We start from the raw sequence: 19,439 nt of genomic DNA, 5'->3' as shown, positions 1-19,439 counted from the left end.
GCAGTGAACCTCTTGCCTTTGCAACCCTCTCTCCTTGCACAACAAATGTCACTTTGTTTACGCAACGCAAGACTTTTGTAACTGAGAGGCATCCACCTCAGGCCCCTTGCAGCCCAGTTATTTAGTTGCCCATCTGTGTGAGGGAAAAATGGATTTGCTGTTTCAGCAGCAGCAGAGATCCAAAGTGCATCCCTGTTACCCCATTTCAGTGCCTGTCTGGGCTTCTTTTCTATTGTCACTCTCTAACATTAACAGCTCCTGCCTTAAAGTACCATAATTCAATCTCCTCCAGGGTCTTTCTTTCCCCTTCTTCATCTGGCTAATCATACAGCAGAACCCTGTGCTGAGGACAGGAGGGGTGCCAGCTGGACCAAAGAGCACAGAATGCTCCAGTGGTGTGAGGCAGCACCTGTCTGCACAAAGCAGGAGATGGAAAGCAAAACAGATTATAAAGTAGTCACAGTATTTATAAGTAACTACACTGTGATTCTCCCCTTTTATTTTAGTCCAAGTTTTCAGATCGTTTTCTAGCCCCCTTGCTGTTACCTTCCCATCTCTCTCTCCAGGCCGAGTCCGCCCTTCCCAGAGGGCTCCCGACAGCTCTTTTCCCAAACCCTCCCCCAGCTCCCCCGCCTCCCGTCCCCGCGGCTCTCCCCGCAGCCGGGCCAGGCCGATGAGCGCCGCCTCGGCCGCTGCTGCCCGGGGGGCCGGGCCGGGCCGGGTGGGGCTCCTCGGCCGTTGTGCGGGAACAGAGCGCGTTGAGGGCGCGGGGCAGCGGGCGGGGGCAGCGCAGCGCAGGAGGCAGGGCAGCGGGCATGATGATGGCGCAGGGCAACAGCTGCCGGAAGATCGTTTTCATGTGGTCCTTTGACTATGGCCAGACGCCTCCGCCGCCTGAGGTGAGAGGAGGCCTCGGCAGCGCCCAGAAAAGCCCGAAGGGTATCCTGCCCCAGCCAACGGCCGCTCTGTTCCTCTGAGTAGTGGTATCTGGGGGAAGGGGATGGTGCCCAGGACCTGAGGTAGCGCACTTTTCCCCAAAGTGTCTTCCAGGATGCAGGCTGGGAAAGACCGCTGATTGCCTGTGCCCCCTGGAGGGCATTTGGGGTTTGCACCTGTGAGCACAAAGCTTGGTCCCTCAGAGCACCCACAGGCTCCCCAACTGACATCGTGGAGAGATCATGGCACCCTTGGCTTCCTCAGTGCCACTGCAGAGCTCAGGTCAGCTTTGGGCATCCAGACCCGTGAACAGCCAGATTTCCAAAGCTGCCCAGCGTGTTATAAACTCTACAGTGCAAAGGGACTGGAGTGAGCACCATGAGAACACAGCTGGACTGCCCCGAAAGCCTGTTCCCATCTCTAGGCAAAGAAGAAGAAACACAGAAATGCCCAGAAGCAGCCTCCTGGCCAGAGGCAGGCTTTGTGCTTCGGCTCACTGCACTCCCTCGGTCATTGGTGCTTCCCCAAAGGCTGTGGGTGGAGCTGCCGAAGGCCACAGGCTCAATTCCTGTTTAAATATCCCCATGTTGTGTGTGTTTAGGGCCATTTGCAGATAACACAAGGAGGGTAAGCTGAGCAATAAGCAATTTTCTGAGCCGAGTCCTCATTCCCTGTCTTCCAGCCTCCCATGCCAAAGCAGAGGCTTCTGATCAAGGGCGGAAGAGTTGTGAACGATGACCAATCTGTGGAGGCTGATGTATATGTGGAAGAAGGAGTGGTGCAGGAAGTGGGACCAAACCTAAATCCCAAGCCTCCCAGTGGTCTCACCGTGCTGGATGCGACCAACAAGCTGGTGATCCCTGGGGGCATTGATACACACACGCACTTCCAGTTCCCTTTCATGGGTACCACATCAAAAGATGACTTCTATACAGGAACAAAGGTGGGTGCATGTGACCACATCTGTGCACATATGCTTTTCTTTCTATGCATCTGGGCTTTCTCAGACAGAAATGTGTCAGCTGATTATGCAATATTAATGCTAACGGAGAGAAAATAGCATTCCTCAAGTAAAGGCAATTGTGCTGTTTCTTGGTTCAGCCACTGTAATAAGCAGCCAGGATACCCAAAGGTACATTCCGCCAGTATGTTATTTGGGTTGCTTCAAAGATTTTGCTGGCTGCCAGTGGCAAGTGTTAAGAATGGTCATTTACCCTGGCTGTTGCCATGCCAAGTGCAACTCACCTTGGAGTATGGACTTCATGCTTTTCAGAACAAAGGTTAACTAAAGCAACAGTGCAACTCCCCCAGTGTGCTGGGAGCGCTTCTGTGGTAACCTGATCTTTCTCCTCTGTTAGCATGAATGCAAGTTTTTCATGTCATTCACTTCTGTCCAGACTGTCTCAGTGAGAGTTCAAATACCAGTTCAAATGCACTTTCTTAAAAATACTTTCTAAAAAATCTTAAAAATCGTTTCTCCCATTTATGTACTTGGAGTTCTTCTTTCAGATCCGATCTCATTGTATTACTTGCATTAGCAGTTATCAGTTATTAGTAACAGCAATGCATCATGTCTATAGAGAAAAATACTCATACAGAGCTCCCTGAAATTCGTAACCTACTTAGTGCTTTGCTGTACAAGTTGAAGTCCTTTGCCCACGGAAGAGATGACATCGCCCTGTGAAGTGGCTGGTCTGTTAGGCAGCATCCTCAGAGAGCCTGCTACATCCTGTCCATGAGAGATGGCTTAACTGTCGTTTGCCAAAAAGAGGAAAGCAACAGTGAAACCTTTCTAAAGAAGTGGATTTCACTGATCATTTATTCTAATGTGGAAAATACTAGTTTGCCTCTTTAAGATAGCTGAAATAAGTTAAATTAACTCATTTTAACAAATGGTAGGATGCAGTAAGCACACAGCTGTTAAGAGCCTTTAAGGTTTGCAGTCCTGCTTAGTCCGATCCTCTTCTTTAGCAGGAAATTTCATTTCTTTCTTGCTCCGTGATGCCACTGACAGAAGAACTACAAATGAGCTGTTATCCTTAAATTACTATCATGTTTCTTTCAACAGCACTGTAACTACTCCCAACTCCAGACACATTTGTTTCCAGTGCTGCTGTTATTCAGAATGGAAATATTTTACATGCAGCTTTAAGCACAGTAACTGTTCTTCTCTGTGCGCTTGGAAATTACGGTGCCTTATTAAATAGGTTCTAATTATTATGCACAAGCTTGACAAAAATTATTTTGCCCATCACAGCAGATAATTTCTGGTAGAAATGGGGGAATCTCTTATTATATGGGCCTCAAAATGCATTTTAGTTATCAAAATGGCTTCCACAAGCAGTTTTTGGTCATTATGTTACTTTTTGTGATAAACTGATAGAAACACAGATCTCACAAAGCAGGTTTCCTCCGAATGCATTACAGGATTAGATTTCTGGAATACTCAGTTCGTATAATTTACAGTATTCAAATATATACTTTAATATTTTGGGATTTTAAACTACTTTTGCAACAATCCCTTATTTCTCTCTGAAGACCATTTTTTTGAAGGTGTTTCCAGTTACACTGAAGAGATCCAAAGATTCAGTTTAATTCAAATGTAGATGCCTACACTATGAAATCCCAAATTAGAAAAGGTTAAAATAAAAAATAAATAAATAAATAAAAAAGAATGATTTGAATTAGCATTTAAGTTTATTTATTAATAATTATTTGTACTGGAGGCAGTGGACACAGGAGCTCCAAAACACAAGCTGCGTATAGAGAACAAGATGTCCAAATAGCACAGATTGCATACACAGAACAGGAGAGTGTCTTCGGTGGCCAGCAGGAGGCTTTAGCTCCAGTCCAATGATCAAAGGTCACAAAGTTAGATATTGTGGACCAACTTGACCCAGGTCAAAGTGTGGAAAGTGTTCAGAGCTGTTTACCCAGGATCATCATCTAACATTCGTCTTGGCAGGAGAATTGTAGAGGCAAAATTGTGTTCCAAATACTGTAATAATAAGCTAAGATTTATCCGTTCAGTTGAATAAAAGAAGGCATTTACAAATGTTTTGGGAAGAAAAGTCTTTGGTTGGAATTGTAGAACCTGTGGCATTTCTTTACCTTCAAACTTACAAATATTCTTTAGTTTTAATTCTCAATTAACAGTTAAGAAGCTAGGACATTTCTTTTGGAACAACAACAACAACAACAACAACAAAACCTGATAGTTTGAACAACTTTTCCTTAGTTAGTGTTCATCACTGATTCAAAAATGTGTCACTCTCCAAACTTCTTTTTATTTGCAAAATATACTGACATATTTGCAGTTTTAATTCTGATTGCTAAATGAAGGCAGTGATTTGAAGAGAACACAGCAACCCATTACAAAAAAAAAATAAAATTCTTAACCTGCATGGGGGCAAGCCAAATATTTTTCCCTAATTGAAAGAAATATTAGAACTTTGTTGAGAAGGATCTGTGAGCTTTAGTAAGGCAAAGTCGGGTTGGGTTTATTATTTATTAATGGGTTTATTTAGAAATGGAGTAATACAGCATGAACTGTGTTTACTTTGATCTGAATAGCTCGTCGCTGTTATACAGAGAGATGTTGTTCAGAGCAATAGAGAGAATTTCTCGGCTAGTTTGGAATAGACCAGAAATTGCAGCAAATAAATGATCTTACTGGCAATTTCCAGTAGTCTAGGATTTGGTTTCTGACAGTGACTACTGACTCTTAGTTAAAAAGCACTTTGAATCTTCTCAGCATATATAAAATATTTATTTAATAGCAGATAACTTGTAAACAATCTTTTTGGGAATCTACTATGCAGTTTTTCTAAATTATACCCCTCCAGTAACAACAACAAACATTTTAAAATACTTTTTAAATCATTTTGGTGTTAGACAAGAGTTTGGTGATTTTCACAGTAGACTTTTAAACAAAATGTTATGGTATTTATTCCATTGTGTCTCTATCCCTTAGTGCTTTTTTGTCATACAGGCTTGTTTTTTCAACCAAATAGACTCTGAGGAGGCATATCTCAAGTTGACTGGGGTCTGATGCTGCTCATCTTTCTCTGTGAACTCATCCACTGCACAAGGAATCAGAGAACATAGGAGGCACTGTATTACTTTCTCACTGATTGCGAACTATTAATTTTTTGTTTTCAGGCTGCTGTAGCAGGAGGGACCACAATGATCATCGACTTCGCCATTCCTCAGAAAGGCTGCTCTCTTATTGAAGCTTTTAATAAATGGAAAGGCTGGGCAGACCCTAAGGTTTGCTGTGATTATGCATTGCATGTAGCTGTTACCTGGTGGAGCGACAAGGTACACGCAACAGGCATTTTTCAGTTCCATGAATTTGTGCCACACCTGCCTGGAATTAGTCCTCAGGAGGAAAATGAATGCTAATATGTTTTTGTATAAAGTGGAATAGTCCACACCTTTATAAAATATATATGTTTGGGGGAAAAAAAAAAAAGTCTGCAGATAACTTACATGTTTGGATAATATTGCATGAATTTGATGGAAAGGGAAGCAGGCTGTGCAATGCCAAGGCCAGCCAGACCAGAGGGACAGGAGGTGTTTACATAAATTTTGCCTTTTCTGTCTGAACACTCAGTAATCTGTGTTCCTGTTAAATCTTGGGGTAAGGTTTGTGGTGGTGTATTAATAAGGGCATATATGAAAAATATGGCGATTAGCTTTATTTGCAAAGGAAGAATTTTGATCCTGAGTAACTGCACTTATATCACCTTAAAGAAAAGCGGAGTTGGAGCCAAGAATTTCTAAAACATGAGATTACCTAGAAAAACTTTTTGGAGTCTAAGTATGGAAGGATCATCATTGTTGTACAAAAATTTGCTAACTGCCTAAAAGCTTTACCAAGGAAATGAATGTTTCAGATGCTTGACATTTATCTGAACATGACCTATACTATATAAGACCACTTTGGATCCTTAGAGAATTTTCATCAGTAGCTGGATATACTAATTAAATTTCATTTCAAAATATGAAGTATGAGTACTTCTTCTAATTTTCATCTTTCAGAGTGCATAAGCCATGCCCTTCTCATTTGCTATCTACTCCTGAAGATTTAAAGTCTTGATTAAAGTTATACATTCTTTGGAATTCCTTCCCTTAGTGGTAAAAGTTAGTGGAAAAGAAAATAAAAGAAAAAGGAATGTTAGCTTTTTTCTTTCATATTTGTGCCAGATTAGGGTCCTGTGTCAGACATTTATTTGTTTGATAATTCCAGTAAAGATAATGCTCCAACACAGAAGTCTTTCTTTGATTTTTTATTAATCTTTCACTTTTCTTGGACAGATCCAAGCAGATTATTAGAGAGAAGGTGAACTATAATGTTTTAATTTTTTTAAAGAAGCCCATGGAAACTGTAATAGCATCACAAATACGCAAGAAATACTGTCACCATCATTTTACTGGGAAGGGAGAGCTCAAGTTCTAGTGGTTGGTGACCCTCCCTGTGGCAGGGGGGTTGAAACAGGATGATCTTTATGGTCCTTTTCAACCCAGGCCATTCTATGATTCTAAGTTAGTTAATGGGTAAGTGTTACAAGTTGAATACATAGATTTTGGTATTAGAGTATTTTCAACATAAGGTTTTCAGTGGAATAAAATTTTATTTCACTGTCTTAAAAAAAAAAAAAATCCCTTCCAGTATCTGCACTGCAGTGGGATTCATTTGTGTACTTTGAGAAGCAATTTCATGCAAGAGTAATAGTAATCAGCCTATACATATGTAACTTGGGCTGTTTGAACTGAACATATTTTTGATGAGTGAGTAAAGCCTGGTTGTTGGTTCATCCAATTTCTTTGTCAGAAGTTAATAGGTAAAATTTTATATTGTTGTTTTGTGAGAGTTGCTAACTGTCTTTCAGGTGAAGGAAGAAATGAAAAGTCTTGTTCAAGACAAAGGTGTCAATTCCTTCAAGATGTTTATGGCCTATAAAGATTTATACATGCTTAGTGATGATGAATTGTATGGAGCTTTGTCCTGCTGTAAGGAACTTGGAACAATTGCTCAAGTTCATGCGGAGAATGGGGAGCTAATAGCACAGGTGGGCATTCGATATTTTGTCCATCGAAATCAGAAATATAACTCGTCCTCTTATCTAAACACTTTAGAGAAAAGCTTTTTTCCCCTATTTAAACTCCAAGGAACTGAAGACTAGATCCCAAAGGATGTTTGTGATGGGCATAGATATTTTAACCTGGAATACTGGTTTTGATACAGGCAGGAAGCAAACGGTTCTGTCACAATTAGAGTTATACTTGCCATATAACACATGTACTTGCAATGTATACTTGGCTGATAAAGAAAGCATCAGGCAAAGCATCATGAGCTCGGTTGAAGGGGAAGTTCTTGGTCAAATATTTGCATGTCAGGTGTATGATGCCTGACCCTATATAGCACAATAATAAATTATCTGAGAAAGAAAGCATTGTAACTAACTCATTCCTTCGCAAACTTACTGCAGTTTTCTGGTTTAGGATCCATTTGGCAGACTGTATGTGCACAATACCGTGGTTTCACTTTAACTGACTCTTAAATGTTTTTATCTCCAGAACACGAAGAAGTTGCTGGCAATGGGGATAACTGGTCCTGAGGGTCATGCTTTGTCACATAATGAAGATGTGGAAGCTGAAGCTACGCATAGAGCAATTACCATAGCAAATACCATAAACTGCCCCCTTTATGTAGTCCATGTGATGAGTAAGTCTTCAGCAAGGATGATAACCAATGCACGAAATGAAGGTAAAAGTCCTAATTACTTTATGCTTGGTCATAGCATCGAAGGAAGTGTCATCAGTGTCTCAGTCTGCAGGGCTGCCTTAACCCTAAAAGCATGGGTGAACTCCTTGGAATGGGATCTTTAAACTGTGTGCGTGGAGCTAAGAACTGTGGCAGGACAGTTACTGAGGTTGAGACTTTCCCTTCTCCCCAGAATAGCCTTTTTCTCCTTCATGCTACATCTTCACAGTTGAAGTGGTAGCCAGAACAGCACTGCATTAAAAATGATGTGATGTTACAAATATAATTATACTTTTAACTCATAAGAGAGAAACAGCAATATATTTATTGATGTAAAACAGTGATATCAAAGTTTAATTGTAAATAAGACAGTGGCTTAACAAGATTCAAGATGGCAAAGTATGCTTGATTATTCATTGCACAGTGGATAGGATTAAACAGATTTGTCCAGGAGACCCTCCTGGACCCTACTCTTGAGTTATGAGGCTCAGAGAAGAACCCTTTGCTTTCTAAACAACTTGAACCAAAGAAGTAAAGAGCTCAGATGCAACTGAATCTCCTCATTGTCCTAGACATGTCACTAATTTACGTCTAAAGAACGATATGTGCACAGTCAATCTAAGATACAATCATCTGAGTGAAGCTTACATAGCCTACAGGCTATAAGTCACTTACTGAAGATATGTCGAGGCAAGGAATCTCTTGGCCTCCAGGCATAAGGGATCTCTGCTGCAAGCATAATCTTAAGAGGTGTCACTGCTCAAAGGGAGATACTGTTGTGCAGCCAGCTACTGTGCAAGAGGGCTCAATGGGCTGCTCACTATCTATGGGATAAGATGATTAACTGATAGACCTGTTTGTATACCAACTATAGATATCAGTGACTTCCAAATTTGGCTTGAGTCAAGACACTGACCAGCACTGTGGTTAGGTGGGTGCACTGTGCAAATTAACCCTTTGCTATATTGTGTTATGTTTCCCACACCACTTCGAGCTGGATGATGGAACCATTGCATCCATCATGACTGTGTAATTTCTGGTCATCTACTTAAGCTGGATACAACTATCACAACTGCCACTGGTGGTTATCACTTGACCAGGGCTTTTGGGAATAGAGTCAGGTTGAGGGGTTGGGGGAGCATACTGTGACCAGCCTGAGGCAATGGATATGTTGCTATTCTCCTCCATTGAGTTACAGTCAGCAGCTGGCTGAACATGAGCCACCTGTGTGCCCGGTGACCAAGAAGGCCAATAGCATGCTGGCTTGTATCAGAAATAGTTCAGTCAGCGGTAGCAGGGAGGTGATCATGCCTGTACTCAGCCCTAGTGAGGCCACATCTTGAGTACTATGTTCAGTTTTGGGCCCATCACTACAAGAAAAACACTGGGGCTGTAGGGTATGTCCAAAGAATGTCACTGAAGCTGATGAAGGAGCACGGATCTTATGAGGAACAACTGAGGGAGCTGGGATTGTTTAATCTGGAGAAGAGGAGGCTCAGGGGAGACTTTATTGTACTGCAACTACCTGAAGGAGGTTGTAGAAAGGTGGGGGTCGACCTCTTCTCCCAGGTGACTAGCGATAGGATGAGGTATAGTAGACTTAAGTTGTGCCAGGGGACGGTTCAGGTTGGATATTAGGAAAAAATTATTCTCAGAAGAGTGATAAGACATTGGAATAGGCTGCCCAGAGCAATGGTGGAGTCACTGAGTCACCGTCCATGGAGCATTTTCAAGAAAAGGGTAGATGCAGCACTTAGGGACATGGTTTAGTGAGCATAGTGGTGGTGGATTGAGGATTGGACTAGATGATCTAGGATTCTATAATTTTCAAGCCTATATCATCTATTTAGGTGAGAAATTGTGCAATAGTGACAATGCCATGTTTGTACAGACAGTGGCATCACATGATGAGGACATGTATTTACTGGGCACTTAGAAGTCAGGCTGATGTTGACAGTGTCCAAAAGTTTAAATTCCCTCCAGAGAAGGATTTCTTAGTTCATGCACTACAAGGTTCATAATCAGTTCTGGCCAGTCAGGGTAGTCTGATGCTCTTGGCCATCTGTTGGGTAGACTAAAAGCTGCCTGCAGGTTGTAGGGATTAGTTGTTGCATATGTTTTTCTGTAAGTGCCTGTGGAAGCACAGCACTGAGGGGACATTATGTCAGTAGAAGGGATAAGACGGAAGCCCATGATTTGAAGGGCCTGAATTCTTATGGGTTATCTGTCCTTGTTATCTTTTCATCTCACCTAATGTGAAATGCATGCAGATTTGTTTCCTCATTTCCTGACTTTAGACTTTACACTAGTGGCATGTATTATTAATATCAAAATGCACAGTTTGAGATCTTGGACAAAAATACAACCAAAATCAGCCTGACATCAGAGTGCTAAAATAAATTGGAATGTTTATGTGGAATATGTATTGATTATGACTTTCTAGTAAGACTTTTCTATAATTCAGGTTTATAAAAGAATCTTACCAACATATTTTTTAGTAGCATGTTTTTTGTACTATGCTATATTAAATTTCTCCACTAGATGACAGTGCTGCTAGTGATGTGAATTCTATCCATCAGTGTGCTGTTATTTGCGCATTCACAGGCATAAGCATAACACTGACATTCGTGTCAAAGTTAAGCTGTACAGCTGTACAGCTACAAAAAGCTGTAACAACAGTTAAAATACTCAGATTAAAGACAAAACACTGGCTGTGAATGTAAAAGACCTGAAGAAGAGATGTTGTTTGTAACACACTAATCATGTTGTTAGTAAATTCTGTAAAATATTGTCTGACATATGTTGTAAGAATAGACTGCAGTGCCAGTAAGATAAATGGCTTTATCGCAGTATGCTGCTCCAGAGTGTAAAAAGAATAAATTGGTATTACTTATGCTTATTGTTGTGCAAATTGCTTTTTGTAGCTTCCTGTGTTCATAATTGTCAAAACGCTTGTCTTTATGCATCACAATATAAAACATCTTTTCATAATTAATTTCTGCTTTCATTTAAGTATGTATCTTAGGAGAAAGAAATCTAGCATTGATTAAGAAATTACTGAAGAGGACTAATGTACTACAAAGATTGGTACAACAGCTACAAGTTTTAGAGAGACTGGTCTGTATAAATTCTGGCAATTAGAAATCTGTTGTTGTTAATTCCAGTATTATTTTTCATTCCTCAACTAAAAGTGATCTTGCAAAATGAAGAGTTCCAGACAAAATACTTAAATTTGTGAAGCATTGTATAAATGATGTAAATAAAACTGGTGAAGAATTGTCAGAAGGTGGAGGGCGATGATTCCCCTCTGCTATGCACTTAAGAGACCGTATCTGGAGAAATGAATCCAATTCTGGACCCCTCAGTATGAGACATTTGGACATACTGGAGAGAGAGTCCACCAGAGGGCCACCAAGGTGCTGAAGGGTCTGGAGCACCTACTCTGTGGGGAGAAGCTGAGAGATCTGGGCCTGCTCAACTTGGAGCAACTGATTCCCTCTGAGATCTCATCAATATCTATATATAGGGGGATCTCATCAATATCTATAAATACCTGAAATACCTGAAGAGAGGATGCAGTGCGAAGGTGGAACTAGGATCCTTTCTGTGGTGTACAGTACCAGAACAAGATGCAGTGGGCAGAAACTGGAAGACAGGAGGCTCCTTCTGTGCACCAGGCAGCTCTGCTGTGATGTGTGGGTGCTGGAGCACTGGCGCAGGTTGCCTAGAGGCTATGGAGTTTTCTCCTGGACATAGGCCTGGGCTCCCTGCTCTGGGTGTCCCTGGTTGAACGGGGTGGGACTTGATGGCTCGAAGGGTTCATTCCAGCCTCAGCCACTCTGTGATTCTGTAAAAAGCCAAATATTTGAAGTATATTCAACCTGGAGAAGTTAAAACCATTCTAATATGAAAGCTGAGAAAACCCTTATACACAGGGAGACTCTATGGCATTGAAAATATTTACTTTAACACAGTTTATTCACCTTTTCAAGATGATTTCTCCATCCTCTGATACTAGCTTTCTGGTTCTTACAGTTGTGAAATTTTTCATGTTTCTTACTAAGTACTTAGCGTGAAGTACTGTGTGTGAGTGCATATTCCTCTCAGCCTATACTGGAGGAATATTGACATCCTTTGCTGTTCCATCACACACCTGAAAAAGGGATAGATTTTTCTTCAGTGAGAAAAATGTGTATTTTGGGTGATGGTGTGATGTCAGTGTGGTATCATTGCTTTTCAGATTCTAAGGGATGGTGATTTTTCTGGTCAAAAGTGTAAGAGCCCAGTTCATGTTTGTCTATCCTTTAGACGAACATTGTTTTTAGAGCTAGAAACTGAAGGCCTGATCGAATTTTCTGAAGAAAGAAAGCATAATTCCGTTGATTTAAGGCTTAAGCCTTAAAGGCTAAAACCATCCAGGCTGTAAAGGAATACTAAGAATACTCTAATACATGAGAATAACAAATTTCAGGGAAATTTTATGAGTGACAGTTTCTCTCTCTCCTTCCCTCCATGCTGAAGTCTACTGTATGCTCTCATCTCCAGCCATACCTGATACCAAGGGAAGTCTCCAGACTATAGTAGCTTGTTTTCATGTACACCAGCAATAGCTATAGTGCTGCTGAATTCAACAGAAAATCCAAGATTTCTACATATTTTGACTGTGTTGGAGAGGGAGAACTCAAATTACCATCTTATACTTTTTTAGTCCCCACCAACTTATTTATCAGAAGCAATCGTTCACTGGTTCTCAATTTGAGAGAGTCAAAGGCAGCATCTCTTTTTGAGAACTGTACTCATCTCAGTGGGCTGTTCGAGAATATATACTTATTCAAATTACAAGAAGCATGCTTAGATTTAAAAAAATCCCATACTTCACACCATCAGCTACAGACTAGCCAGATCTTACTGAAAGGAAGGATTTGTTTGTGAGTGTACAGACTCTGAAGCTGATGCTGAGCGCAAGTGTGCAATTGAAAATACAAACTTTTTAGATAGCTCATGCAGGACAGCTCAGGCCCAGACTGTAGATAGATTTACTAATGCAATGATGTGCCTGCGCCATTAAGCCCTGCCTTGCATTCCTACCTCTGCCAGATTGTAGCTGATCAAGTGAGTACCTTTGCCCATGTGACCTTATCTTCAGTGCTTCTGAAAATTTTACTGAAGTAAACACACAAGGATCAGTTTTACAAGCCTTTAAATGTTAGTAGTTGTTTCTGAAGATTATAGCTCTTTTTGAATTCTGAAGGGTGGTAGAAGAAATTACAATTGTGTGTTTTTCTTTGTTTGAAACTAATTTATGTGAATGTAGCTCTTTCTAGTGAGTTTTATGTCTAACAAAGAAGTCACCAAATCTACACGTATTTCCCAGCTATTTCAGAGTGTCAGAAAGACCAAACGGCAGAACACTATCTGCTTACTATTTTTACTGAATGCAGGAAAACATAACAAGAGGAAGGACCCAATTTATTACTGCATTACTCCAATTTTAAGTCTATAGACAGAAGCCAGTTGGGCTAAAAGAGCCTTAATGTGGAATTCCCTTGCTATTTGGGTTTTGCTTTAGCAAAATCGTTGCATTATTGCACCCATCAGTCTGACTAATTATAGTTCAAATGAAATGCAGGAAATTGTCAGTCGAGTGTCCAGATACAGACTGTTGAAGCTGCAGTGTTCATACTCAAAAGTCACTTGCAGAAATTGCTTCTACTCCTTCTGTCTCACGATAACAAGGGTAGATGTTCAAATTCTGACTGCAGAAATATTGTTATCAGCTCTGGTACATGAGTTTGAGGATGTAATTTCATTTGGATATCATGGAAATAATGTAAGAAATTATTTATGGAAGCTGAACATATATTCCCTTTCTACTGTTATAATTTTCGACACTTATAGCTATGATCTAATGTTGTTTAGTTCAGGATTGCTTTGTATGAAAGTTTCTTTATCTTGTTGCAGTTAGGAGAGATCACAGACACAGACACATGCTGCTTTCCATCGATTTTTCTGTCAAAAGTCTACTAGGTTAATATAGAAATATTGTTATAGAATCATCGTAGCCTTTGGGTTGGAAGGGGCCCTTAAAGGTCATCTAGTACAATTTTCCTGCAATGAGAAGGGATTGGTGTTGGGACCAATGTTATTTAACATCTTTGTATACAACGTGGACAGTGAGATTCAGTGCACCCTCAGCAAGCTTGCAGACAACACCAAGCTGAGTAGTGCAATTGACACGCTGGAGGGAAGGGATGGTATCCAGAGGGACCTGGACAGGCTTGAGAGGTGGGCCCATGCCAGTCTCACAAGGCCAAGTACAAGGTTCTGCACCTGAGTCGGGGCAATTCCAAACACAGATACAGGTTGGGCAGAGAAGGCTTGAGAGCATCCCTGAGGACAAGGATTTGGGGGTGTGAATTGATGAAAGACTCAACATATACTGGAAGTGTGCGCTTGCAGCCCAGAAGGCCAACCGTATCCTGGGTTGCAACAAGAGAAGTGTGACGGAGGTCGAGGGAGGTGATTCTGCCTCTTTACTCTGCTCCTGTGAGACCCCATCTGGAGTACTGTGTCCAGTTCTGGAGCCCCCAGCATAAGAAGGACATGGAGTTGTTGGAGCAGGTGAAGAAGAGGGCCTGCTGTTCAAGCCTGTCTAGGTCTCTGTGGATGGCATCCCATCCCTCAAGCACATTGACTACACCACACTGCTTGCTGTCAGCCACAAACTTGCTGAGCATGCACTCAGTCCCACTGTTCATATCATTGACGAAGATATTAAAGAGCACTGGTCCCAGTACTGGCTCCTGGGAGACACCACTCTTCACAGATCTCCATCCAGAGAGTCATTGACGACCACTCTCTGGTTATGATCTCGTAACCAGTTTCTCTTTCATTGAACAGTCCACCCATAAAATCCGTATCTTTCCAATTTGGAGAGAAGGAAACTATGGGGGATCATATAAAAGACCTTGCTGAAGTCTAGATAGATTACATCTGTGGTTTTTCCCTCGTCCACTGGTAAAGTTACACCATCAGAAAAAACAACAAAGTTGGTCAGGCAGAACCTGTACTTGGTGAAGCCATGCTGGTTATCTCATATCACATCCCTCTCTTCCATATGCCTTATCACAGCTTCCAGGAGGATCTACTCCATGATCTTCCCTGGCACTGAGATAAGACTGACAGGTCGGTAGTTCCCTGAGTCATCCTTTCTACCCATCTTGTACCCATTAAAAATATATGTGACGTTGCCTTTTTTCCAGTCACCAGGGACTTCACCTGACCACCGTGACTTTTCAAATATCATTGTGAGTGGCTTGAGAGCTACGATCGCCAATTCCCTCTGGATTCTGGAGTGCATTTCATCAAGACCCATAGACTTACAGACATTCAGGCTCCACAAATGGTTGCAAACCTGATTTTTGCTTACAGCAGGAGCCTGTTCTCTACTTATAGCAGAACTGGCTCCCCCAGTTCCCACCATTTGAACCATCTGTTCAAGGATTGCATGTAGAGCAGTCATTAGTGAAGACAAAAAGGTTATTATCTCAGTCTTCTCCTTGTTGATTGTTATTAGCCCGCCTGTATTGCTCACTGGGTGAGGAACACCTTCTTTCTGATTGATGTACCTATAGAAGTCTTTCTTATCCTTCTTTGTGCCCCTTGCCAAGTCCAGTTCCAGTTGGGCCTTGGCCTTCCTGACCTCGTCACTACACAGCACTTCTATACTCCTCCCAGGTTACCTGTCCCTGCTTCCACTGCCTGTGCATTTTGTTTTTGCTCTCCAGTTTGAGCAGCAGGTTCCAGTTCAGCCACATCGGTCTCTAGCCTTCCTCTCCTGACTTCCTATACCTCAGGGTGGAGAGTTAAGGAAAGCTTCCTTAAAGATCTACCAGCTCTGATCTGCTCCCTTTTCCTTCAGGACAGATTTCCAGAGGGTTTTGTTGATGAACTCTTTGAAAAGCTGGAAGTTGGCTTTCCTAAAATTAAGATTCCTAGTTTTACTCTTTCTTTACCTGTCTGATATCCTTCAAGAGTGTGAACATCACTGTTGCATCGTCCTGCATTGTGTATATATGCAGGACTTTTTCAGTATATATCTATACTGTGATACCCTGTCCTCAAATACTGTGTTCAGAATTGCCCAAAGAAAAGCCAAGATCTCCCTCACTCCTGCTTGCAGCTCTGAATTAGAAAAATACAAATCCAACTCAAACCTCCTCATTCACTGGGTGTCCATATTGCATAAGTGAATAGCCTCAAATTCAATGCTTTTCGTTTTGAAAATAAGGTTTTTAAAAACTACTGTTTAAATCATCATTTTTAGTCCAAAAAACTTGTGGTGATGCAAATAAATGGGACTGGAAGCTTAGAATGCTCCAAGCCAAGGCATCAGAATGTCAGTTCAGCATGTCAGAGCATGATGAGGTAGATACAGCAAATTAATAATGCTCACAGGAAGTATCTAGGTCATGGCAGAAGCTGTACTATTGTAGTTTTGGAATAAATGTACAATATGGTAATGCCAGCGCAGGTCTTGAAACCCTGTAGAAGTAACTGTAGAACTGTAGGTTTTAATACAGACTTCAAAAATGGCATTTGACTTTTTTGCAAGTCTAGCACAGAAAGTTCAAGAAATGGCACTACTGCAGTAGGAAGCATTCTGACAAGAACTAAGCTCCTCAGAAGCTACCTGTGCAAGCGTAGCAGCTTACAGAAGTACCAGAACTTAATGCACGGAGTGAAATTGGCAATGGTTTGCTTTGTTGTTTTCCAGTAGTAGAGGTGAATGCCTCAGTTACACTCAGAACACCAGAAAAAAAAATTACTATCTAGTAAAAGAACAATGGCCATCTGAACTCTTGCTGAGATAACGTAGTTTTAACAAAAATTGCCCCTAGTCACTAGAGTGACATATAGGGTCCACAGAAAGGCAACAGTTGTCTGTGAAGAGCAGGGGCAGCAGAAAACTCCTGCCAGGATCTGGCAAAGGATGTCTTTAACAAACACCAAGCAGCCTATGAGTGGGTGCATGAGGCCCCAGATTGCTCTGATGTTTTGGAAACCATAATGGTTAGTGGCATTATCTGCTGTGCCCACAGAACAGTAACATGGCTGGATCAACTGCTAAAAGAGGAAAACACCTTGTTTCAGCTCCCTTCTCCTAATGAGTTTCAAGTCCATGTTTCCTAGGAGGAAAAAATACTTTAACTATATTAGCTCTATCCAAAGGCTAACAGCTTGTTTAGATTGGGGTCCTCATATGAGAAATCTAGAATACTATGCCACACACAAATAAAGTTTGGAAAATAACTTATAAAATTAAAGTATTTATGGTTTTTAATTTGGAAATGTTTTTATATTTTTAAAATTTATACCTGGTGCTCTATTGTTCTTCCTAGTCGGCATGCCTGCATTTATAGCCTGAAAGTTAAAAATAACATCTTGCAAGGTCTGTTTGCGGTATATGTTAAATTACATTGTTACATAGTCAATAATTTCAGAACATCAAACAGAAAGAAATATATGGATCTTGAACATAATTAATGCAACCCAGGATTGTGTTCCTTTTGAAATCTCAATCAAATGCCTAGAAACCAGTGTGTAAAACCCATTATAATATATCTGTCAACAATTTAATTAAAAAGCTTTCCAAAGCAATGTTCTTATGAGAAAATATATTGGGAAATCACCAGCAGAATACTCAGAAGAGAGATGCTGTGTTATAGCTTAGTTAATCTTAGTTTATTATGTTCTGCCATGTATTGATGTTTAATTTGAAATATTCATTCAAATTCAAATATATTACCACCAAAAATTTCTGAAACAGGGGAAATACAAGAATTTTGTTTTTATGTAAGTTGGTGATTATATTATTGCTTTACGTGCTTTTAGGAAAGGTGGTTTATGGGGAGCCTATTGCTGCTGGTCTTGGCACTGATGGTACCAACTACTGGAATGAAGACTGGGCTCATGCTGCAGCACATGTGATGTCACCTCCACTGAGTCCAGATCCTTCTACTCCAGATTTCCTCATGAACTTACTGGCCAAGTAAGCAGATGAACAAACACTGCCAGCTGTTGCACAAATACTCAGCAAATTCTGTCTGATTCCCTGGAGATCTTTTAGGTACAGAATTGTCCGGAAGGTGAAATGGAAGGTGAAACCGTAGATTAAAAAAAAAAGATTAAAAAAAAAAATTGTTACAGAAATTAGAAACTGCTCAAATTTTGTTTCTCTTTTGTTGTGACCTTCTGTCCTCACTTGATTTTAGTCAATAAGCCTTGTCTTGCTAGTACTGAAGCAAAAAGTAAAACAGGAGGACAGCAAGGCTGTATGTTGTGAAAAGATATCACAATTAGAGGTTCTGGGCATTGCTATCAACTCAATGTTTCACTTGAAATTTGGATACTACATGAAAACTAAGCCCACTGTTTCCTGAAAGCAGATATATATATTCCACTTCATTACATCTGCTTCAGAAGGAATTAGGAACAGAAGCCTAAAGAGGTGGTGGATGCCCTATCCCAAAAGACATTCAAGGTCAGACTGGATGGGTCTCTGAGCAACCTGATCTAGCTGTAGATATCCCTGTTCATTGCAGGGGAGTTGGACTAGATGAGCTTTGAAGGTCCCTTCCAACTCAAATTCTTCTATGATCCTTCTGATACTGGCAGTTAACAAAATGTGACTGATGCTTGTGCAAATCTGGGGTAACTTAGAAAGAACAACATGGATCTGTGTCAGGAGAGGTTTAGGGTGAGGATTAGGATAAGGTTCTTCACCAAGAGGGTTGTCAGGCACTGGAACAGACCCTCCACAACAGTAGTCATGGCACTAAACTTTCCAGAGTTCAAAAAACACTTAGACAATGCTGTTAGACATAGGGTTTGAATTTTGAATGGCTCTGTGTGGAACCAGAAGTTGGGCTTGATGATCTTTTTGAGTCTTTTCCAAGTCAGGATACTCTATGATTCACGAGATATGTGGAATGACAGTCCAAAATTGTTCTAAGTGGGGATGGAATCAAGTTTTGCTCTGGGCAAAAAAAGATAGTAAGATACACCTATGGCATATTCAAATATCCATATATCCATAACTTAGAGTGTTTATTCTTGGTATTATCTGAGGACTTTCTGAAGAGAAACTGGCAGTCACTGTGAAGATACTCTTGGAGGATAGGGTTAAAGACAGGCTGACAGGATGTTTTCAGTTTCTCTTTGCAGGAAGGATGGTTGGATGTGTCTACCCAGCCTTGCAATAGATTTTCCTATGCAACACTGACACATGCTCCTATTCATAATTAACTTTGTTTCCCCACAGTGATGATCTGTCTGTGGTAGGGACTGACAACTGCACTTTCGACACATGCCAGAAAGCTCTGGGAAAGGATGATTTCACCAAAATCCCTAATGGACTGAATGGAGTAGAAGACAGAATGTCAGTAGTGTGGGAAAAAGGCGTTGTAAGTAAATCAAGGTGTCTGAACATGGAAGTAATTTGTGTCTCCAACAAAATACACTGTCTCAGTATAAATAGCTTCTCAGATTTATCAAATGTGTTTATCACAGGATATCTGTTAACACAGTTTTCAGAAAACAAGATACCTGAGAGATGTTCTGTCTCCTGAGGAAACTGCTCAGCAGAACTACAGATTCAGAAGCCAGCTAAGAAATTTGATTCCAGTTGACTATGAACTATGACCATAGCTTTAAATTTGTCTTTTTTTCCCTT

General features: G+C 40.9%; 1 protein-coding gene across 3 annotated transcripts in view; it reads left to right on the top strand.

Annotated features, from left to right (window-relative positions):
• Positions 1-1,521: 1,521 nt before the first annotated feature.
• The window catches only part of DPYS (dihydropyrimidinase), a 31,219-nt gene continuing 13,301 nt past the window's right edge, over positions 1,522-19,439 (top strand). For 2 of the 3 annotated variants that reach the window (XM_085221556.1, XM_085221555.1), the window contains exons 1-6: positions 1,522-1,879; positions 5,098-5,256; positions 6,831-7,010; positions 7,519-7,708; positions 17,600-17,756; positions 19,029-19,170. In XM_085221556.1, coding sequence (XP_085077682.1) covers positions 1,625-1,879; positions 5,098-5,256; positions 6,831-7,010; positions 7,519-7,708; positions 17,600-17,756; positions 19,029-19,170 — 1,083 coding nt within the window. In that variant the 5' untranslated portion in view covers positions 1,522-1,624. The remainder of the gene's footprint in view (positions 1,880-5,097; positions 5,257-6,830; positions 7,011-7,518; positions 7,709-17,599; positions 17,757-19,028; positions 19,171-19,439) is intronic. The other variant, XM_085221554.1, reaches the window with a different exon arrangement.

This window comes from Meleagris gallopavo, chromosome 3, assembly GCF_905368555.1.
Source record: "Meleagris gallopavo chromosome 3, MGAL_WU_HG_1.1, whole genome shotgun sequence".
NCBI classification, from domain to species: domain Eukaryota; kingdom Metazoa; phylum Chordata; class Aves; order Galliformes; family Phasianidae; genus Meleagris; species Meleagris gallopavo.
This window is presented reverse-complemented; position numbering and strand designations above follow the sequence as displayed.